The following is a 17,782-nucleotide window of genomic DNA, read 5'->3' as shown; positions in this document are numbered from 1 at the left end:
ATATTCCAGATTTATTGTTACTTGATATGATAAAGAAGGGCAGGAATATAGCGTGTTTGACCTTTGAAAGAGGAAGCTGAGGAAAGGCTTAGGGAATCTGCTGCTCGGGGGGGTGGCAGTGTTGTATGAATGGAATCACTAAGATGATTCTGTCCATCAATGCAGCATGAAACAGGTTAATAAGAGGTTGATAAACATGGCTGCTATTATCCTAAAACAGCTCCACACCCGACCATGGTGTGTGCCGGTATTGCAACTCAGCTGCATAGAGATGAATGGAGTTGAGTTGCAGTACCATGGTCAGGTGTGGCGCTAGTTTTGGAAGAAAGCAGTCATATTTTAACCTCAGAATCTCTGGAATTAAGGCACAACCTGGTTCATAAACAGATTTTGAAAAGGGAAGATTCTGGGTCATTATTATCCACATCCATGCAATCAGGTAAGATCATAGGCAGGGAGCCCAACTTCTTCTGCAGGATTATCCACAATTTTGTCTCTGCAAACTTGTTTCCTGCATCCGATAAGTGGAGGCCATCTGACAGATAGACGGAGTAGTCCTGGAGACGACACAAGGAACGTGTTACAGATCATAAAAACCGCCACATCCGTTAAAAAAACGTAACACCTCCCCCCCCCCCCGTAAATCCGACCCTATAAACCACATATTGTGCTGCCATGTACAGAAAATGGCTTCAACAAACCTCCAGATTAAATATTCATGTTGAGTTATGAAAATATAGATTACATGGCGGCTTAATGAGGACATACGTCCCTGTCTCCAGGGGGTAAATTTACCTAGGGCAAATTTCTTGGAAGTGCAACACAACTGGATGGGTAAGCAGAATTTCACCATCCATAATGTCACCGCAATCTGTGAGGCGAATCCTCAGCTTTCTAGTTTCACAGGATGTTTCTGGAGCAGATGAAGAAATCTCCTACATAAATTTATGGTGTGAACTTATCCCAACACAGATAAAGTGCACAAGGTGCAATATAAACTTTATTTGGTGTTCATGAATTTATTTTTTTTTCACTTAAGGGAAGTTGTATGAAGTTATGACTATCTTCCTGAAAAGCAGAGAATTTAGGACTTTGAAAATGGAGAATTTTTCAAACTTTTTGCAAAATTTCAGTTTCAGCACAAAAGAAATCATCAAAATGTTTCCACTAATTTGAAGTACAATGTGTGATGAGGAAACAATATCAAAATGGATATGTTACAGTTATAGCCACATATAAAATCGGACCAAGTCTGATTTTTAATATCTGCCCTATGTCATTATCAGTGGCAAAAACTGTAACATAGTCAGGGAAATTTGATATAGTTTTCTAATTGTACTTCAAATTAGTTGAAAATTTTTGATGATAACTTTTGTGTTTAGTTTTGTAAAATTTTGTAACAGTTTTTGCCGGAAAGCTTTACTTTATATTGGTATTATGTTGGGGTAAATGTTACTTTTGGATCTGTTTTTATCCTGTTTTTTTTAAATAATTTTTTTGTGGGATTTTTAAACTTTTTTTTACGGCACTCGCTGTACGGGTACAGATACAATTTTATTTTATTGTACGGGTCGTTGCAGAATATGTAGTTATTTAGTGTTTTGTGGTGATTTTATATTGTATGTGATTTTTATATTGGATTGGGGCATTAGGGGACTTTTATTCTTTTTTTTAATATTTTTTATTTGCACTTTTTTTAAAACTATTTTGTTTTGTTACTGTTTTATTTTGTCCCAGGGTGGGACATGAACAAGTGATCACTTGTTCACTGTAATATACTGCAATACTAATGTAAAGGTTTAACTTAATGTTTGTATTATTATCCCATTTACACAGAATAGTGGGTAACAATCTGATTGGTTGGGTTTCCACTGCGAAGACCCGGACCAATCACTATTTGATAGAGCAGTAGGTCGAACATACATACTGCCGCTCCATTCAATATTATAGCAGTGCCTGAAATTGCAGAACAAAGCAATGGGCATCTCCATTACTCTCATTCACTGTCTGCAGAGCGCTGTGCTCAGCAATCTCTGACACTCCAGTACCAATGAATGGGGACCCAAATGATCAGATTGTTATCCGCTTTCCTGTGGTTAGGGGATAATAATAAAGTTTAGAACAATCCCTTTAATATTATTTCAATATTCTGCAATAATTTTCAGCAATAAGTTTATGATTCCTCTTACCGAGCCGCCTTCCTGCATTAGAGTCCACAAATCCAGCACATCCACTCCACACTCAGCGCCCACCTGGACACAGGCCTTGGCGTATGTCCCAGTAACAGAGTTTACACGATTCAGCTTTGATCCTACGTAATGAGAGATGGGGACAAAGAGTAAACACATTTGGAAGGCTGGGCATGGGGATATACAGACTTTGTGTCTTTGATGCTGGGAGCCTCTGCATTAGTCATCTATGATGCTGGGAGCCTCTGCATTAGTCATCTATGATGCTGGGAGCCTCTGCATTAGTCATCTATGATGCTGGGAGCCTCTGCATTAGTCATCTATGATGCTGGGAGCCTCTGCATTAGTCATCTATGATGCTGGGAGCCTCTGCATTAGTCATCTATGATGCTGGGAGCCTCTGCATTAGTCATCTATGATGCTGGGAGCCTCTGCATTAGTCATCTATGATGCTGGGAGCCTCTGCATTAGTCATCTATGATGCTGGGAGCCTCTGCATTAGTCATCTATGATGCTGGGAGCCTCTGCATTAGTCATCTATGATGCTGGGAGCCTCTGCATTAGTCATCTATGATGCTGGGAGCCTCTGCCTTAGTCATCTATGATGCTGGGAGCCTCTGCATTAGTCATCTATGATGCTGGGAGCCTCTGCATTAGTCATCTATGATGCTGGGAGCCTCTGCATTAGTCATCTATGATGCTGGGAGCCTCTGCATTAGTCATCTATGATGCTGGGAGCCTCTGCATTAGTCATCTATGATGCTGGGAGCCTCTGCATTAGTCATCTATGATGCTGGGAGCCTCTGCATTAGTCATCTATGATGCTGGGAGCCTCTGCATTAGTCATCTATGATGCTGGGAGCCTCTGCATTAGTCGTCTATGATGCTGGGAGCCTCTGCATTAGTCATCTATGATGCTGGGAGTGTCTGCCTTTCCATGGGACATTGATCCGCTACTGAAAGAATCATTTTAGTAAAACAATCATTCCTGGCATATGTATGTATTATATAGGGGAAGGTGATTTGTAAAATAGTCGGTATGTTATCTTGATGTTATACTGATGAAGTTGCACCGCTTCTCCCAAGCCGGCTCGAGAAGCGGGGGCGGTGTGATCAATACGATTTTCTCCTGCTGGATGTTGACGCTCTTCAGGTACTGCACCATGCTCCGGAGATTGTCGGCGTATTCCTCCAGCGGGACGTGCTGCTGAGGGTTTAGATCTGTGTAAACGGAGGGAAAGTATAAGAAAATGAGAAGTAATTGTGCGGCGCTCTCAGTGTGGCGCAGAGCGGACAGGCTTTGTGCCCAGCAGGGGGCATACTCATTACTTGTGAAGGAAGTTTCTTGGGCAGAGGCTGGAGGGATGAATAATTCGATGATAATAATGGATGAGACCCTGGAATGTGCATCGTGTACAATGTAAAATGTCTCTATCCCCCTCCTCCCCCTAACAATCAGCCCTCCTGTCTTTTACCTCATCAGCCAGAGATTCCTGTCCATAAAATGGCTGCAGATAAATAGTCATGTGATCTCTTTCTGTCCATGAATAATCTCCTGTCAGGGCATCTGCGGCCATTTTATGGACAGTAATCTCTGGCTGATGAGGTAAAAGACAGGAGGCTTCACTTTATATATCAAGAAAGCGGAGCAGAACTATTACTAGATGTACAATGGTAAATTACCTAATATCCTGTCCTCACACTTAAACACACATTACAAAAAACATGAGGTAAAGTGGACAACCCCTTTAATGACTCAGCATCAGGGCAGAACAGGAAGTCTCTGCCCACTTAAAAGTTATAGCAAAATTAAGAGAGATTTTGGAACAATGGGTGTATACGGATAAATTTAACAAGATATGAGGTGGATTATCCAGGACTGGTATTACCAGAGCTGCTAAGTACTAGGTTTATAGTGAACTGGACCAGCTGCTGGGGTGTAGGAGTATAGGGCCAGGGTAGACTTATTGTACCCCAATTTAACTTGCATGGATTTCCACCAATGGAGCCAGGGGCCGACGCCAGCACTCGGTATACCTGGGCCCAGTGCTGCTGGGGGGCCCGCATAAGACTGAACATAAGGAATCCATAGGGGGTGAGGGGGCTTCATATAAAATATTACCAAATGTTTGGTATGATAAACTAGGAAATATTTTAGGGAATAGGAGACTGTTTTAGCTTCACTGCAAAGGGGCCCACTGAGGCTCTGTCACCCATGGGCCTACTAAAACCTGGGGCCGACCCTGAATGGAGCCCCCACAACAGCCAAATTTAACAAGCATCTGGCAACATTCATGAATCTTCCACCGCTGTACATTCACATTACCTTAAATTGAAATATTTAATATTAACAGAGGTAGGTTGTTCCAATAACAAAATCCTTCTAATAATGAACAAGTGAAGTTACCTTTAAGGGAACTGTCATTAGCACCAAAGAAAATAGTAACGGCAGCCATGTTTTCAGCGTGGGAACTATCAGGGATGAGTTTCGGTAGGATGAGTTTCCCCCATCTGCTGTTGTATCCTGACAGGCCACGGTTGAGGACATCACATTTTCTGGGAAAAGAAAGAAACCAGATTACAGGGGATAGGGCAAGGATTAACCTCTTAATGCCGAGGCCCTTTTTCGTTTTTGCGTTTTTGTTTTTCACTCCCCACCTTCAAAAATCTCTAACTTTTACATTTTTCCATGTATAGAGCTGGGTGAGGGCTTTTTTCCTATGTAACAAATTGCACTTCATAGTGATGGTATTAAATATTCCATATCATGTACTGGGAAGCAGGAAAAAAATTCCAAATGCAGTGAAATTTGTGAAAAACGCATTTGCACCGTTTTCTTGTGGGCTTTGGGCCCCAAATGACGTGTCTATTTTATTCTTTGGGCCGGTGCGATCATGGGGATACCAAATTTGTACATGTTTTATAATGTTTTCAAACATTTACAAAATGAAAACTTCCTGTACAAAAAAAAATTTACTTCAGTCTACGGAGCTGTGGGTGGTGTCATTTTTTGCGACTTTTGTTGACGTTTTCAATGCTTCTATTTTTAGGACTTTAGGACTTTATTTTTTTATCACTTTTTATTTTATTTTTTATATTTTTCAAAATGGCATAAAGTGCGATTTTTGACTCTGGGCGATATTTTCTGTTACGGTTAAACGCAGTAAAATATATATATATATTTTGATATATCAGGCATTTTCGGATACAGTGATACCTAATGTGTTTATGATTTTTACTGTTTATTTATATTTAAATGACTTCTAGGGATTTTTTTTTTTAAATATATCATTTTTTTTTTTTACTTCTATTATTTATTTTTTTTACTATTTTTCAGACCCCCCTAGGGTACTTTAACCCTAGGTTGTCTGATTGATCCTACCATAGACTGCTATGGCAGTATATGGGAGATTTTCCTCCTTATTCATTACAATGTGCAAATAGGACATTGTAATGAATAGGTTAAACTTAGACAGCCTAGGGTCTTTGTAAGACCCGAGGCTGTCATGGCGACCAATCGCCGCTCCCCAATGATGTCACGGGGAGCAACGATCTTCACCAAGCCACCGACAGCTTTGTTGGCGGTGATGGACAGGTCAACACTTGCGATCGGTGCTAGCTAGATTGTGGGTGTTACCGGTAAGTGTTTGCTGCAATATGCAGCCGTGAGCCCTCTCCATTCACCCACAGCTACGCGACATTTCGGTAAGGTGTTAAAGGGGATTCCTACAAGAGACAAGGTTAATAATAATAACAGAGAAGCTGTTTCCTGTGGTCCTACAGTAGTGAATGGAGGGCTACATTCACAATGTAGGAGACTTGCAGGCCCCCATTCACGTGATTGCATCAAGATCCTGAGGGTCCTTATCCAAGAAAAGGGTTAATCAGAAAACCCCTTTAAGGGTAGGAAACACAATACAATATTTAGAAAAGACTTCCAGCATTTGTCTAATACGTACACCTATGTAGGAAAAACTGAGCAGGTAAATATACATCACTAAGGGGATATCAAGTGATATACACCCCCATCCTCCAGTCCTGCTACACTCACCTTACAAGCTTCTCAGCCAGTCCTAGTCCCCAACCATTCGCTTCAAAGGAGAACTACAAAATATTAAAAATGAATCATATCAACTTTAAATAGATTTTTTAAAAATGGAGGAATAGATCAAGCCCTGCATTTATAGATATCCAAAAGTAAAATATTTATGAGGAAATTTTGCAACGCCAAGAGTACACAGTGACTTATGATAAGCTAACATGATGTCACGTTGCTTCAATGAGTATTTAAATAATGACATATAACGCTGCAATATGACTTTAGTTGATATTGAAAGCAAAATCAGTGTAGAACTTATCCATATGTTTACCCCCCATATAAACTCAAGGTATATACAGGGATGGACTTCTACACTGCTCACATATAAAATAAGGCCGCAATTCACATGTTGCATTTGAATTGTATTTATAAATGTAATTCAAGAACAGCGGGGAGGAGCTATTCTTACGGTGCTCGTCACCCCTCCTCCCTCCATAGATTGAATAGCGTCTGCCCAACTCCAGCCTTGACCTGGAGCCATAGAGGTTTAATGCAAAGTCTAAATTAGGCGACCAGATCACGGCCTCTATAGCTGCTGGGTGAATGAGACCTTATACTGCATATAAGAATAATGATTCTGCAAATGCATGCTGACATGTCCTGGTGCGGGAAGGGTGAAATTACTGACTGAGTACACCATGATACTCCCTGACTATCTGCATGAGATTAAATAACCTTTGTTGGACTTTCTGACTTTTTTTGGGATTACGTGTTTTAGACAGGTATTTAATTTGGGATTGTGTTGCATGCGATTGGCTTGTGGCACAGCTGCGCCTGCTTTCATGCAACACAAATTGGGGGGGGGCGCCGGACGATCCAACTGATTCGGACTGGGCGCGGGATTTAACTTTCAAATTGTCTCGCAAGTGAACTCCGGCGGACCTGATCGGGGAAGCGATACATGCAGGACATGTACATTTGACATTTACAGATGGCCCCATAGACCATGTAGTTCAGTGATGGCAAACCTTTTAGACACCGAGTGCCCAAATTACAACCAAAACCCACGTATTTTTTGCAAAGTGCCAATTCGACAATTTAAGCAGAAACTTATTACTCCCTGCTCTGTCACAGGTTTAAATTGTACAGGCACCTGAGGACACCAATACAGTAGAAAGGAGAAGAAGTTTGGATTATCATTGTAGTTTCCTTCTAGGGTCTTGGGCTGCCTGGGACTGCAAAAGGCCTTGAGTCCTGTCTGGTGAACTCTGCACTCGAGTGACGGTGAGGGTGCCCATAGAGAGGGCTCTGAGTGCCACCTCCGGCACCTGTGCCATAGGTTCGCCACCACTGATGTAGTTGGATGAGCAGTTGATGAACTGCTAGATTTTTCCATCTAGATGATTTGTGAATTGTTTCTGAGAACAGAAAGTGCAGTGACCACAAAAAAATGCTAATAGGCTTACGTAGGTTTGAACCCCTAAGGTAAGTGATTCTGCGTTAAGGGGTAAGGACCTTTAGTTGATACTAATAAAGTTCTGTAAATAACACTGTATTATCTATCAATAATTGGTAATAAGGGTATATTTTGTTGCAGGACAATTCATTTTGAAATGCTTTTCTAAACGCAATATGTGAACGTGGCCTTAGATGTTACTTCCTGTGGTTTTCCATTACTAGAGAGCAGTGCATTGTGGGATCTGGGATGACTGAGCTCAGACAATCCTCCCTCTTTTTGGTGAGGATTAATGATTATAAATAACACTCTTCGGACAGGATGGTGATTACACACAGAAGCGACACCTCAGCACTTTTCAGCCACTTACCACAGGCGCGCTCAGTGTGCAGAGGCGAGCAAGCGGAAAATCTCCTTACCTGAGTGATTGAATCTCCAAACAGAAGGATGCGAGGCCAAGAAATCATCATGTTGGTCATTAAGGAATTCTAGAAGATGGAGATGATAGAGATATAGAACTTACAGCAGAAGTACACATCAAGTTAAACTTGATCCAATATTGTGGCTCCAAACATGCCTGCGCATCAAATGGGTCTCGGGGCATGCTGGGAGATGTAGTCTTTCTATATTCACACAAGCTACATATGAACTATGATATATTTGATGTGGAGGGAAAGTAGCAGAAAGTGTTACTAGTTTTAGTGCTCCCCGGATCCCTGTAGCCCCCCGCACTCAGGATACACGTGTACTAATAATACCGCATGGATCAGATCCTTCTGCAGTGCAGACATAGATCCAAGTGGAGGTGTGGCTCCTGGTTCCGGGATGGGAGGAGCATGCAGAGTCACGGATTTCTTGATATCTACTTTAGCAACAAAAAAAGAATTCAAATTTGGGGTATACAGATCCCTCAAAACGGACACCCTAGACTTTGAGCAAAAATCACTCCATCAGCTACTAAGTACAAGCAGCTAGACGCTAGAGACAGCACATGCAGTGTGAAATGATGGGATTGCAAATGGCCGTCTGTTTTTATAGGGCTGTGACGTCACATAAACCTACCGGTCTCTGATTGGCTTACATGTCTGCACATGTGATCAAGGGTGCTCCTTTCTTCTTCCCAGAGTTCTCTGCCCCATCTAACACGTTGTGCTCGCGGCCATTTTGTTAATGAAGGGGAAAAAAAATTTGTTCCCACGAATCACCGTAAACTTCAGATCGTGCCGCACAGAAGTTTTCCTGAAATTCTAAACGAATTCCACTTCGTTCGAATCGATTCGCCCATCTCTAGAAACCTACCATGAGGAATCTACCATCAGAAGTACATCCAAAGGTTCTACAAAGTGGTGATCCAAAGGTTGTCCTGGGTTCCTAAACCCAGGACCAAAGCCACTTTTCACCTTCCTGACGTGGCCCATAGTGACAAGTGTCACTATAAGTGGTTATAACTTTTAAACACTTTAACATCTACAAGTGGTTTTGAGATTGTTTGCTTGTGACACATTGTACTTCATCTTAGTTGACAAATTTTTGCGTTTATTTATGAAAAAATATATATATTTGGTGAAAATGTACAAAAATTCTCAATTTTTGAAATTCAAAATTTTCAACACACAGCCCTAAAAGCAAAATTACTTGATAATGCTTTATGTCGACATGGTTTTTTTATGCGTCCTCTCATTTTTGTCGGATGTTATGAGGCTTAGAAGGTGCCATTTTTTTTTTTTTACATTTAAAAAAAAAAAAGCAAAATCAGACTTTCAAGGGACCTGCTCAGCTTTCAGGTCACTTTTAGTGCCTAAATAATAATAAAATCCCAACTTTTATGACGTTTGTTAACCCTTTAATTGTTTTGCAGATGTTACACAATTTTTGGCTAAATGAATGTGCCAATTTTTTGAAAAATACATTCTCAATAGATAAAATACCAAAACACTCCACAAAGTGTGATATTCAATCTCTCCTTAGTATAACAATTCCCCATATGTGGTGGTAACCTCCTGTATGGGCACACGCCAGGGCATTTTATGGGAAGCTGCGCCATTCAGAGCAGATTACGTAGTGTCATTCTTAAGGGCTGTACAATCTTTATTTTTTTGGCAATTTGGACATATAAGGGCTTATTTTCTGCTTTAGATTATTGATGAGATTTTATTAAATCTTGAATTTAGGAACATTCATGCTCCTAATATAGGCTTAGTCCACATCACGTTTTTGCATCTGCCTGATGGACATGTTTTTGACTGCAAAAAAGTAACGTGTGCTACAGCATATTCATTAATGTTTATGGACACGACGGATTCCCAAACAGTGTACATTTGTTGCCCTGTGCGTCTGTATCCTGCTCACTGCTCCAGATCTCGTGTTCAGACGGACGCTGCCACTTCAGGAGATCTCCGCCTTGGCCGCTGGCCAGTTGAGTTGCAGTGCAGGAACCAGCGCTGGCTTTTTGACCAGATGCTTTCCAAAACTTGTTCTAGTCCTGGATTTCTTTCCTGTGATGGAGTTGGTGTTTTCTGGAGTTCATTCTAGAGTTTCCATTCAGTTTGCTCTACTCTGGTTTCTGCAGGACCTGCAATGACATCATTTCCTGTGACCTGAGCAACCAGCAGGTATAAATTGGACCTTGCCCTATCCCTCAGTGCCTGAGGGTCAAGTACTTAATGACTTGCCTGTGGTGCTTTGCTGCATTTCTTCCTAGTTGTGTTCTCAGCTGAATAGCCTCGGTGCCTCCCTCTGGCCTTGTACTGGTGTTCTCCAGCCCCCCTGGGACTAGCTGTCACGTGTTCCTATCTCCTTAAATTTGCATCCTGTGTCCCCTTGGCTTAGCCATCTCACCATCAGGAGCTCTGTGAAAAACAAAGGGATTGCTGGGCATCCCAGCGCTTGGCAATTTCTGTCATCTCCATAGAGATTAATGGAGCAGAACTGTCATGTGCGGCCGTCTGCTCTATTAGTCTGACGGAGTGACGAGGGGTCCGACAGAGGTACGTGGGACCCCATCGGACCCCTCCTTTTCGTGATCTGTGGGGGTCTCAGTGATGAGACCCCCACGGATCAGCAAGTTAGGCCCTATTTTGTTCGTGGGAAATCCCCTTTAAGTAATTGATTTGCTATCCTCAGACGTCCACCCCCTAGGCTCACCCTCCTCCTCTATACCGGGCAACCTAATACCATTTCTGTTCAACCGCACCAAGCCACTTATGTAGCCACAATGTGGTCTTACTGGCATTCTGTTCTATTAACCCCTGATCGACATGTGATGTAAGGCAGTATATGGTAGGATCAATAAGACAACCAAGGGTTAAAGTACCCTATGGGCTCTGAAAAATAGTAAAAAAATAAATAAAAAAAAGTTAAAAATAAATAAATAAAACAGTAAAAATAATAAACATGTTAGACATCACAGTGTCCCAAAATGTCCGATCAATTTAATAACGGTTATTCTCGGCATGTAACCCTTTAACGGAAAATAGCGTCCAAAGTCAGAAATTTTCACCATTTTGCAACATCCAAAGTTCTCACAGTCCACAAAATATTAGCACTGAAAACGTCATCACATCTCGCAAAAAATGACACCACCCACAGCTCCGTACACTGAAGTATGAAAAAGTTATTAGCGCCAGAAGATGGCAAAATGAAGAATGTTTTTTTGTAATTTTTAATAATAATAATTCCTTTATTTATATGAAGATGAAGGAAATTACTGCTGATATTCCAAGCTTGTTGGTTATAGCGCTCCAAAAAAGGATATCTCGAAGTTCCGATCTTAAAATTAATCTCGTGCTTTATTTAATAAAAATGAATAAAACATGAATAAAAATCGTGACGCGTTTCGGTTCTGTACTAGAACCTTCTTTAAGCGAAAACATAATCTTACATTGTGTTGTTCAGTATAAATACATTTACACCGGAAATATAGTCTCCGGTACTCAGAAATCACATCCGGTTCAAACAGTTACCGGATTGGAAAGACGTATATTCAATACAATGTTAAAATACATAAAAAACAAGTACAAAGGATTAATAGCAGATGGAAAGGACACAGAAGGACCAATTAATCAGACTACTATATAAAAATACGATGTCTTTAAATTTCTCCGTGACTCAAGGGTTCACCGGAGTTCAGTACGATATTCTGTTCGGAACACATCTTTAAAAGCTAAGCATATTAGTTCCAAGACAATGGGGCAGATTTACTTACCCGGTCCATTCGCGATCCAGCGGCGCGTTCTCTGCGCTGGATTCGTGTCCGGCCGGGATTTATTAAGGCAGTTCCTCCGACGTCAACCAGGTGGCGCTGCTGCACTGAAGTTCCCTGGAACGCACTGGAATACACCGAGCCGGGCTGAGTGAAGGTAAGTGCAAGCTCCGCGCCAGATTTTTTTTTTTAAATGCGGCGGTTTTTCCGAATCCGTCGGGTTTTCGTTCGGCCACGCCCCCCCCCCCCCGATTTCCGTCGCGTGCATGCCAGCGCCGATGCGCCACAATCCGATCGCGTGCGGCAAAATCCCAGGGCAATTCAGGGGAAATTGGCGCAAATTGGAAATATTCGGGTAACACGTCGGGAAAACGTGAATCGGGCCCTTAGTAAATGACCCCCAATGTGCCTAAAAAGGGATCCATACTAGATGTTGAATATGATGGCTCGTGGTGGATTTTAGTTATGTAGTAGTATCAGTGGTGACAGCAGATACAGCCATGCAGCGGTAATACAGTAATGTTTTGTTAGGTGAGTGCTAATAGGTAAATTGCTATAGGGCAGTGATGGCGAACCTTTTAGATACAGAGTGCCCAAAATACAACCAAAACCCACTTTTATGTCGCAAAGTGCCAAAATGACAATTTAAAGAGAACCCGTCATGCAAAATAACCCCCTAATCTAAATATATTTTCATATTCTGCCATTAGAGAGCATTGCCTCTATCCCTTCATTGTCCCTCTACATGCCTGTAAACCTAAGCAATGAGGTCCTAAAGCTGTATGCAAATGACCTGTGAAATGTCCAGTGAAGCATTAGCATATTCAAGCTGTCCACTCTATTCATGAGTGGGAGGCACAGCCACACCCCAGTGCATGACTGACAGCCTGTATAATGGTGTGAGGCTGTATAATGATGTGCTTCCTGGTGCTGGTGCCCCCTGCAGCCTGTGTGTGCATGTGTGCATGTGTGTCTGTATAGGAGAGATACAGCAGCTCCAGGCAGCCATGTTACAGCAGAACATGTCAGATTCATGTGTAGCTGATGTCTGTGTCTCTCACCTGTATATTAGGAGGATGCAGCATGTCAGCAGATGCAGCGCACACACTAGCCATGCTTTACTATACATTACACACAGACATGAGCAGGGGGAGGAGAGGGGAGGGGTAACAGCGGTGACATCACTGCCTCTGACCATGTGACCAGCCTCATTTACATGATAAAGAATAGATGATTTTACAATGATTAATGTATGAAATAACTAGATAAAGGCTGGGATGTGATCCTTGTGAGCTGCTCCAACAGGTAGAGGTGACAGGACTAGTGACACAGACTTGATGACAGGTGTCCTTTAAGCAGTAACCTATTGATCTCTGCTGTATCACAAGTTTCAATCATATTGGTGTCCTGAGGACACCAATACAATAGAAGTCAGGAGATATTTGGATTGTAGCTTCCCTCCAGGGTCCCCTGAAGAGGAAGAATCAGGGGACCCAAAGCAGGAGCTCCAACGATCCATCTCTGTCCACACCTTCTCACTCCTCCTGTAGTCCTGGCAGCCAAGTAGGTGTCACTTTAAAATAGCACTGAGTGTGGCGCGCCCTGGGCTGTCTTGGACTGCAGGAAGAAGCCTTGAGTCCTATCTGGTAAATTCTGTGCTGGGTGCCCACAGAAAGGGCTCAGAGTGCCACCTCTGGCACCCGTGCCATAGGTTCGCCACCTCTGCTTTAGGGGAATATGAGATGTTGATTATTGAAATGTGAATTGTTATTATTATATAGAATATAATAAAATAGAATATGAGATGTTGATTGTTATTATTATATGTTTATATTAGACTGATTCAATGACCTCGTTCAGGCCAAACGGGTGAAGGGTGTTTAACTTAATTATTTATTAAAATGTATTTATATAGCGCACACAGATTACACAGCGCTGCACAGAGCTTGTCATATCATCCCTGTCCCCATGGGGCTCACAATCTAATCACCTACCAGTATGTTTTGAAGTGTGGGAGGAAACCCACGCAAATCAGTAGCGAACATACAAACTCTATAAAAAGTTATAGGTTTTTGAAGTTCGGGAGTGGATGGAAGCACAAAAACAAGTTAAGATACCATAGAAAAGACTTCCAGGCATCGATAGATAACTTACAATATACTCTATGTACACTTAATTGTTTATAAAAACTTAGACACAACCAAACTTTATGAAACTTTATGCTAGATCGCACTACATGTGTATGAATGTGTTTTGTCCCAGGAAATTAGAGCCACCCCAGCTTATATCAGAGGCTGGGAATCAGATTTCTACATGGGGGACATTTATGGAAGTTTTCTTTAGCCTGGTGCTTTTTTGCACCTATTTATGTGTTTTTTTTCCCCCAGCAATATTTATCAGTTTTTTTGGTTTGTGTTCCCCCTTTTTGGGGACTTTTTGTCAAATGTCGTAGAAATGTCTCAAGCTACTGAAAAATGTCACAAAGCCGTCTCCAGAAGGCAAGGGCAAAGAAAATTAGAACAACAGATGTTAGAAACGAATACATCATTCTGCAGCTACATAACATGACAATGCTACAAACAGTCCAGGCTCAATACATGTGACTGACAAAATGCCTCGGCCAAGGAAATTTACATAAGAAATGTTATCATACAAGAGATTCAGCAGCAGCTATGCCAAATCCTTTAGGAAATCCAAAAAATGATAGTAACCTAATAATAATCTTTTTAACCTAAAAACAGCCCTGGAACTGATGACGTTGTTTGCTATGTAAGATGCCAGTAGTGAACTGGAGCGTTTTTGCGACCTTGTGAGACCGTTTTTATGTTTTACGGATTTGTGCTAAAATTGCAACATTTTCATATATCAAACAGATGGAAACTAATGAGAAATCAGGTGCAACACTTAAAAAAGCTAACATGCAGAACTTGTAGGCGCAAAAACGTTAAAAAGGCACAAAAAAAAGATAAATCCCCCCCCGGTTCCTTTCTGGGTCTCCGTCACAGACCCCACCTAGGGAGAGTCATGGTTTGAGACTAGACGACTTAACTGCCCTGTATAACTATATATATACATTTATAAGGAGCTACCCCCCCCCCTTTTCCTCTCTTTAGTTACTTGATGGACTGGATCTTGTAGACTGACCTGTTGACTGGACCTAGTTCTTTAGTTCTTCAGTTACAAGTTGCTGTCGGTGACTAGACAATGTTAGTCATATGTTTTTTCTTTGCATATATACACCTTGCTTTATACTGGAGGAGGATCACATGTTCTCAGTAAAGACACCTTCCTCTGCCCTCCCCTTCTCCTCCCCATCAAGTGAGAGATTTCTGCACATATATAAGCAATTATTCATAAAAGATACAAATTGTATCTTTCACTTTTGTGTCTTTACTAAAAAAGCGAATAAAAAGATTTATGCAAAAAAAAAAAAAATTGAACGTGTGACCGCACCCTGAGGAGAAGAGATTTGCAAAATTACATTGCTATTTAGAAGACGCAAATGTTAACGGCGATGTAATTAGGCGATTCTCCTCTCCTCAACGTTATGTAAAAACCACATGTGTAAGTTTCCGTCTAACCGTTTACGAGAAGACAAGAAGATAAAGTAATCATAAGATCTACAAAATCTTGTTATCTGATATATATGACACTGTACAACACTGGAATACATGTTATGTTGTTTTTTTGATAAAACTAATAAAAATTATTTAAAAAAAAAAAAAAAAAAAAACAGATAAATAACGGATCCAATTTTTCCTGGGGCATGTCGCACTTTTGGCTGGTAGGCAGGGAGTCCTTGCATCACATTTTTGTATGATGCAAGGACTCCTATGCTGTGCATTGCCGGCCGTTCAATGAGATCTGGGTTAATATCCACAGGCAGAACATGCGATTCCACCGATAGGTTAAGGAATCTTTGCAGCGTATCCACACTATGGCTCATAAACATGTTCTGTTCTTTTCATACAGGACCCAGATCTCACAGACTGGCCACAGTACATAGCATCGGAGTCCTAGCATCATACAGAAATTCTCATCACAGTATTAGCATCCAGACTGAATACGGTGATTGTAGCACTTATACATAGAGACCAATCCGGATTCATTCCGAGTCGGAGCACAGTGGACAATTTAAGGAGAACCCAGATACTCCTACAGATGGGACGGGAGAAGAAGGAGGACTGGGCTTTGCTGGATGCAGCCAAGGGTTTTGACTCCATTGAGTGTGATTTCCTGCTGCAGATTGGGGTTTGGCCCATTAGATGGGTGTCTATCCTTTATAAATACCCAACTGCCTATATAGCCTCGAATGGGCAACACTGGAACCGTTTTGAGCTGGACTCGTCATGGGTGTCCTCTCTTACCATTGTTATTTGCCCTGGCAGTGGAACCCCTTGCAGTCCAGAGCCTGGCAGATGAGATACATTGGGTTTCGGCGTGGTGGAGTTGGGGACCACTTTGCTCAGACATGTAAAGTAAGAGGTCATTGGCATAGAGTGCAATCTCTGGATTGAGCCATGCAACGGATTTGTAATTTTAGCACCATGTTTGGCCTATGCAGTAACTGGGACAAGTCCTGGGTTATATATTTGCCCCACCCAGACACTCCTGACGAGTCACCAGTACGGGCAGTTATAAAGAACAAATATTCAGGTCACCTGCATCGTTGTGTTTACAATCTCCAAATTTTGCATAGTCGCTCTCTGTGACTCAGGGAAAGCCATAGACTAGGTTTTCAATCTAAATTTTCACCCTGCACTTTCCAAAATCCGTGATTGGTTAACATGTTGCTATAGGTCATTAATATGAGCGCTGATTGGTTACTATAGGCAATGTGTATAAGACGCTTATGTGTGAGGTAATATGGATAGGGACAGAGAGACAGGAAGGGAGAGTGATGGAGAGACAGGAAGGGAGAGTGATAGGAGAGACAGGAAGGGAGAGTGATAGGAGAGACAGGAAGGGAGAGTGATAGGAGAGACAGGAAGGGAGAGTGATAAGAGAGACAGGAAGGGAGAGTGATGAAGAGACAGGAAGGGAGAGTGATGAAGAGACAGGAAGGGAGAGTGATGGAGAGACAGGAAGGGAGAGTGATAAGAGAGACAGGAAGGGAGAGTGATAAGAGAGACTGGAAGGGAGAGTGATGAGAGACAGGAAGGGAGAGTAAGCGAGTGAGAAACAGGAAGGGAGAGTAAGCGAGTGAGAGACAGACAGGCAGAGTAAGAGAGTGATAGAGAGAGAGACAGGGAGAAATAGATACATAGATTCTCCCAGGACCTCTCACTGGAAGTCCCTGGTTAATACTGTAGTCCAATTTCCAGTTTTATACAAACAACACTCTCATCCAGAAAAATTTGATAAACTCTGGAGTGAGTGGTGCGACTCATTATTCCTCCTCGGTGTCCTCCACCCTGTCTGCCCCTGGACTTCTCTACCCTAGTACCGGACAGCAAGATTCTGATAACGCGGAGGTCAAGTGACTGGAAACCTTTATTATGTTTATGTATCTGCATCTTTCTTTCTACTCCGCTTTTTGCCTGTTAATTCAAATATGTGCCTAGACATACTGAGTCAACAATATGTACATTGTATTGACTGTACGCATGAATATTCATATGCATGTTTGACATACTGGTCGATGTATATACAGCTAATTTTGGTGTTGCATATACTTTATATTTTTTCAATAAAAAATGTTTAAAAAAATTTAATCCATCATGATAAACCAGGTGCTCTTACTCCTAGATCCAGGCACCATGACTGTGGTAATCTTCTTATGTATGCTATTCATGGCCTCCTTCCTTCTAAGGTTAACTTTTCAAATTATGCAAATGAGGGGCTACCCTAGTTTCCCATTGATCTGGCTTTACGAACTGTTATACTGTCTATACCCC

General features: G+C 41.7%; 1 protein-coding gene across 2 annotated transcripts in view; it reads right to left on the bottom strand.

Annotated features, from left to right (window-relative positions):
* Window positions 1-17,782, bottom strand: part of LOC140122554 (isoamyl acetate-hydrolyzing esterase 1 homolog) — a 92,108-nt gene continuing 74,326 nt past the window's right edge. Inside the window, exons 1-7 of one of the 2 annotated variants that reach the window (XM_072143552.1) lie at window positions 15,030-15,138; window positions 8,104-8,172; window positions 6,241-6,293; window positions 4,597-4,745; window positions 3,249-3,410; window positions 2,190-2,311; window positions 1-557 (exon numbers count right to left, since the gene is read on the bottom strand). In XM_072143552.1, the coding sequence (XP_071999653.1) occupies window positions 378-557; window positions 2,190-2,311; window positions 3,249-3,410; window positions 4,597-4,745; window positions 6,241-6,293; window positions 8,104-8,163 (726 nt within the window). In that variant the 5' untranslated portion in view covers window positions 8,164-8,172; window positions 15,030-15,138 and the 3' untranslated portion in view covers window positions 1-377. Of the gene's footprint in view, window positions 558-2,189; window positions 2,312-3,248; window positions 3,411-4,596; window positions 4,746-6,240; window positions 6,294-8,103; window positions 8,173-15,029; window positions 15,139-17,782 lie in introns of those variants that run through there. The other variant, XM_072143553.1, reaches the window with a different exon arrangement.

The sequence above is a fragment of the Engystomops pustulosus genome, chromosome 3, assembly GCF_040894005.1.
Source record: "Engystomops pustulosus chromosome 3, aEngPut4.maternal, whole genome shotgun sequence".
NCBI lineage: Eukaryota > Metazoa > Chordata > Amphibia > Anura > Leptodactylidae > Engystomops > Engystomops pustulosus.
This window is presented reverse-complemented; position numbering and strand designations above follow the sequence as displayed.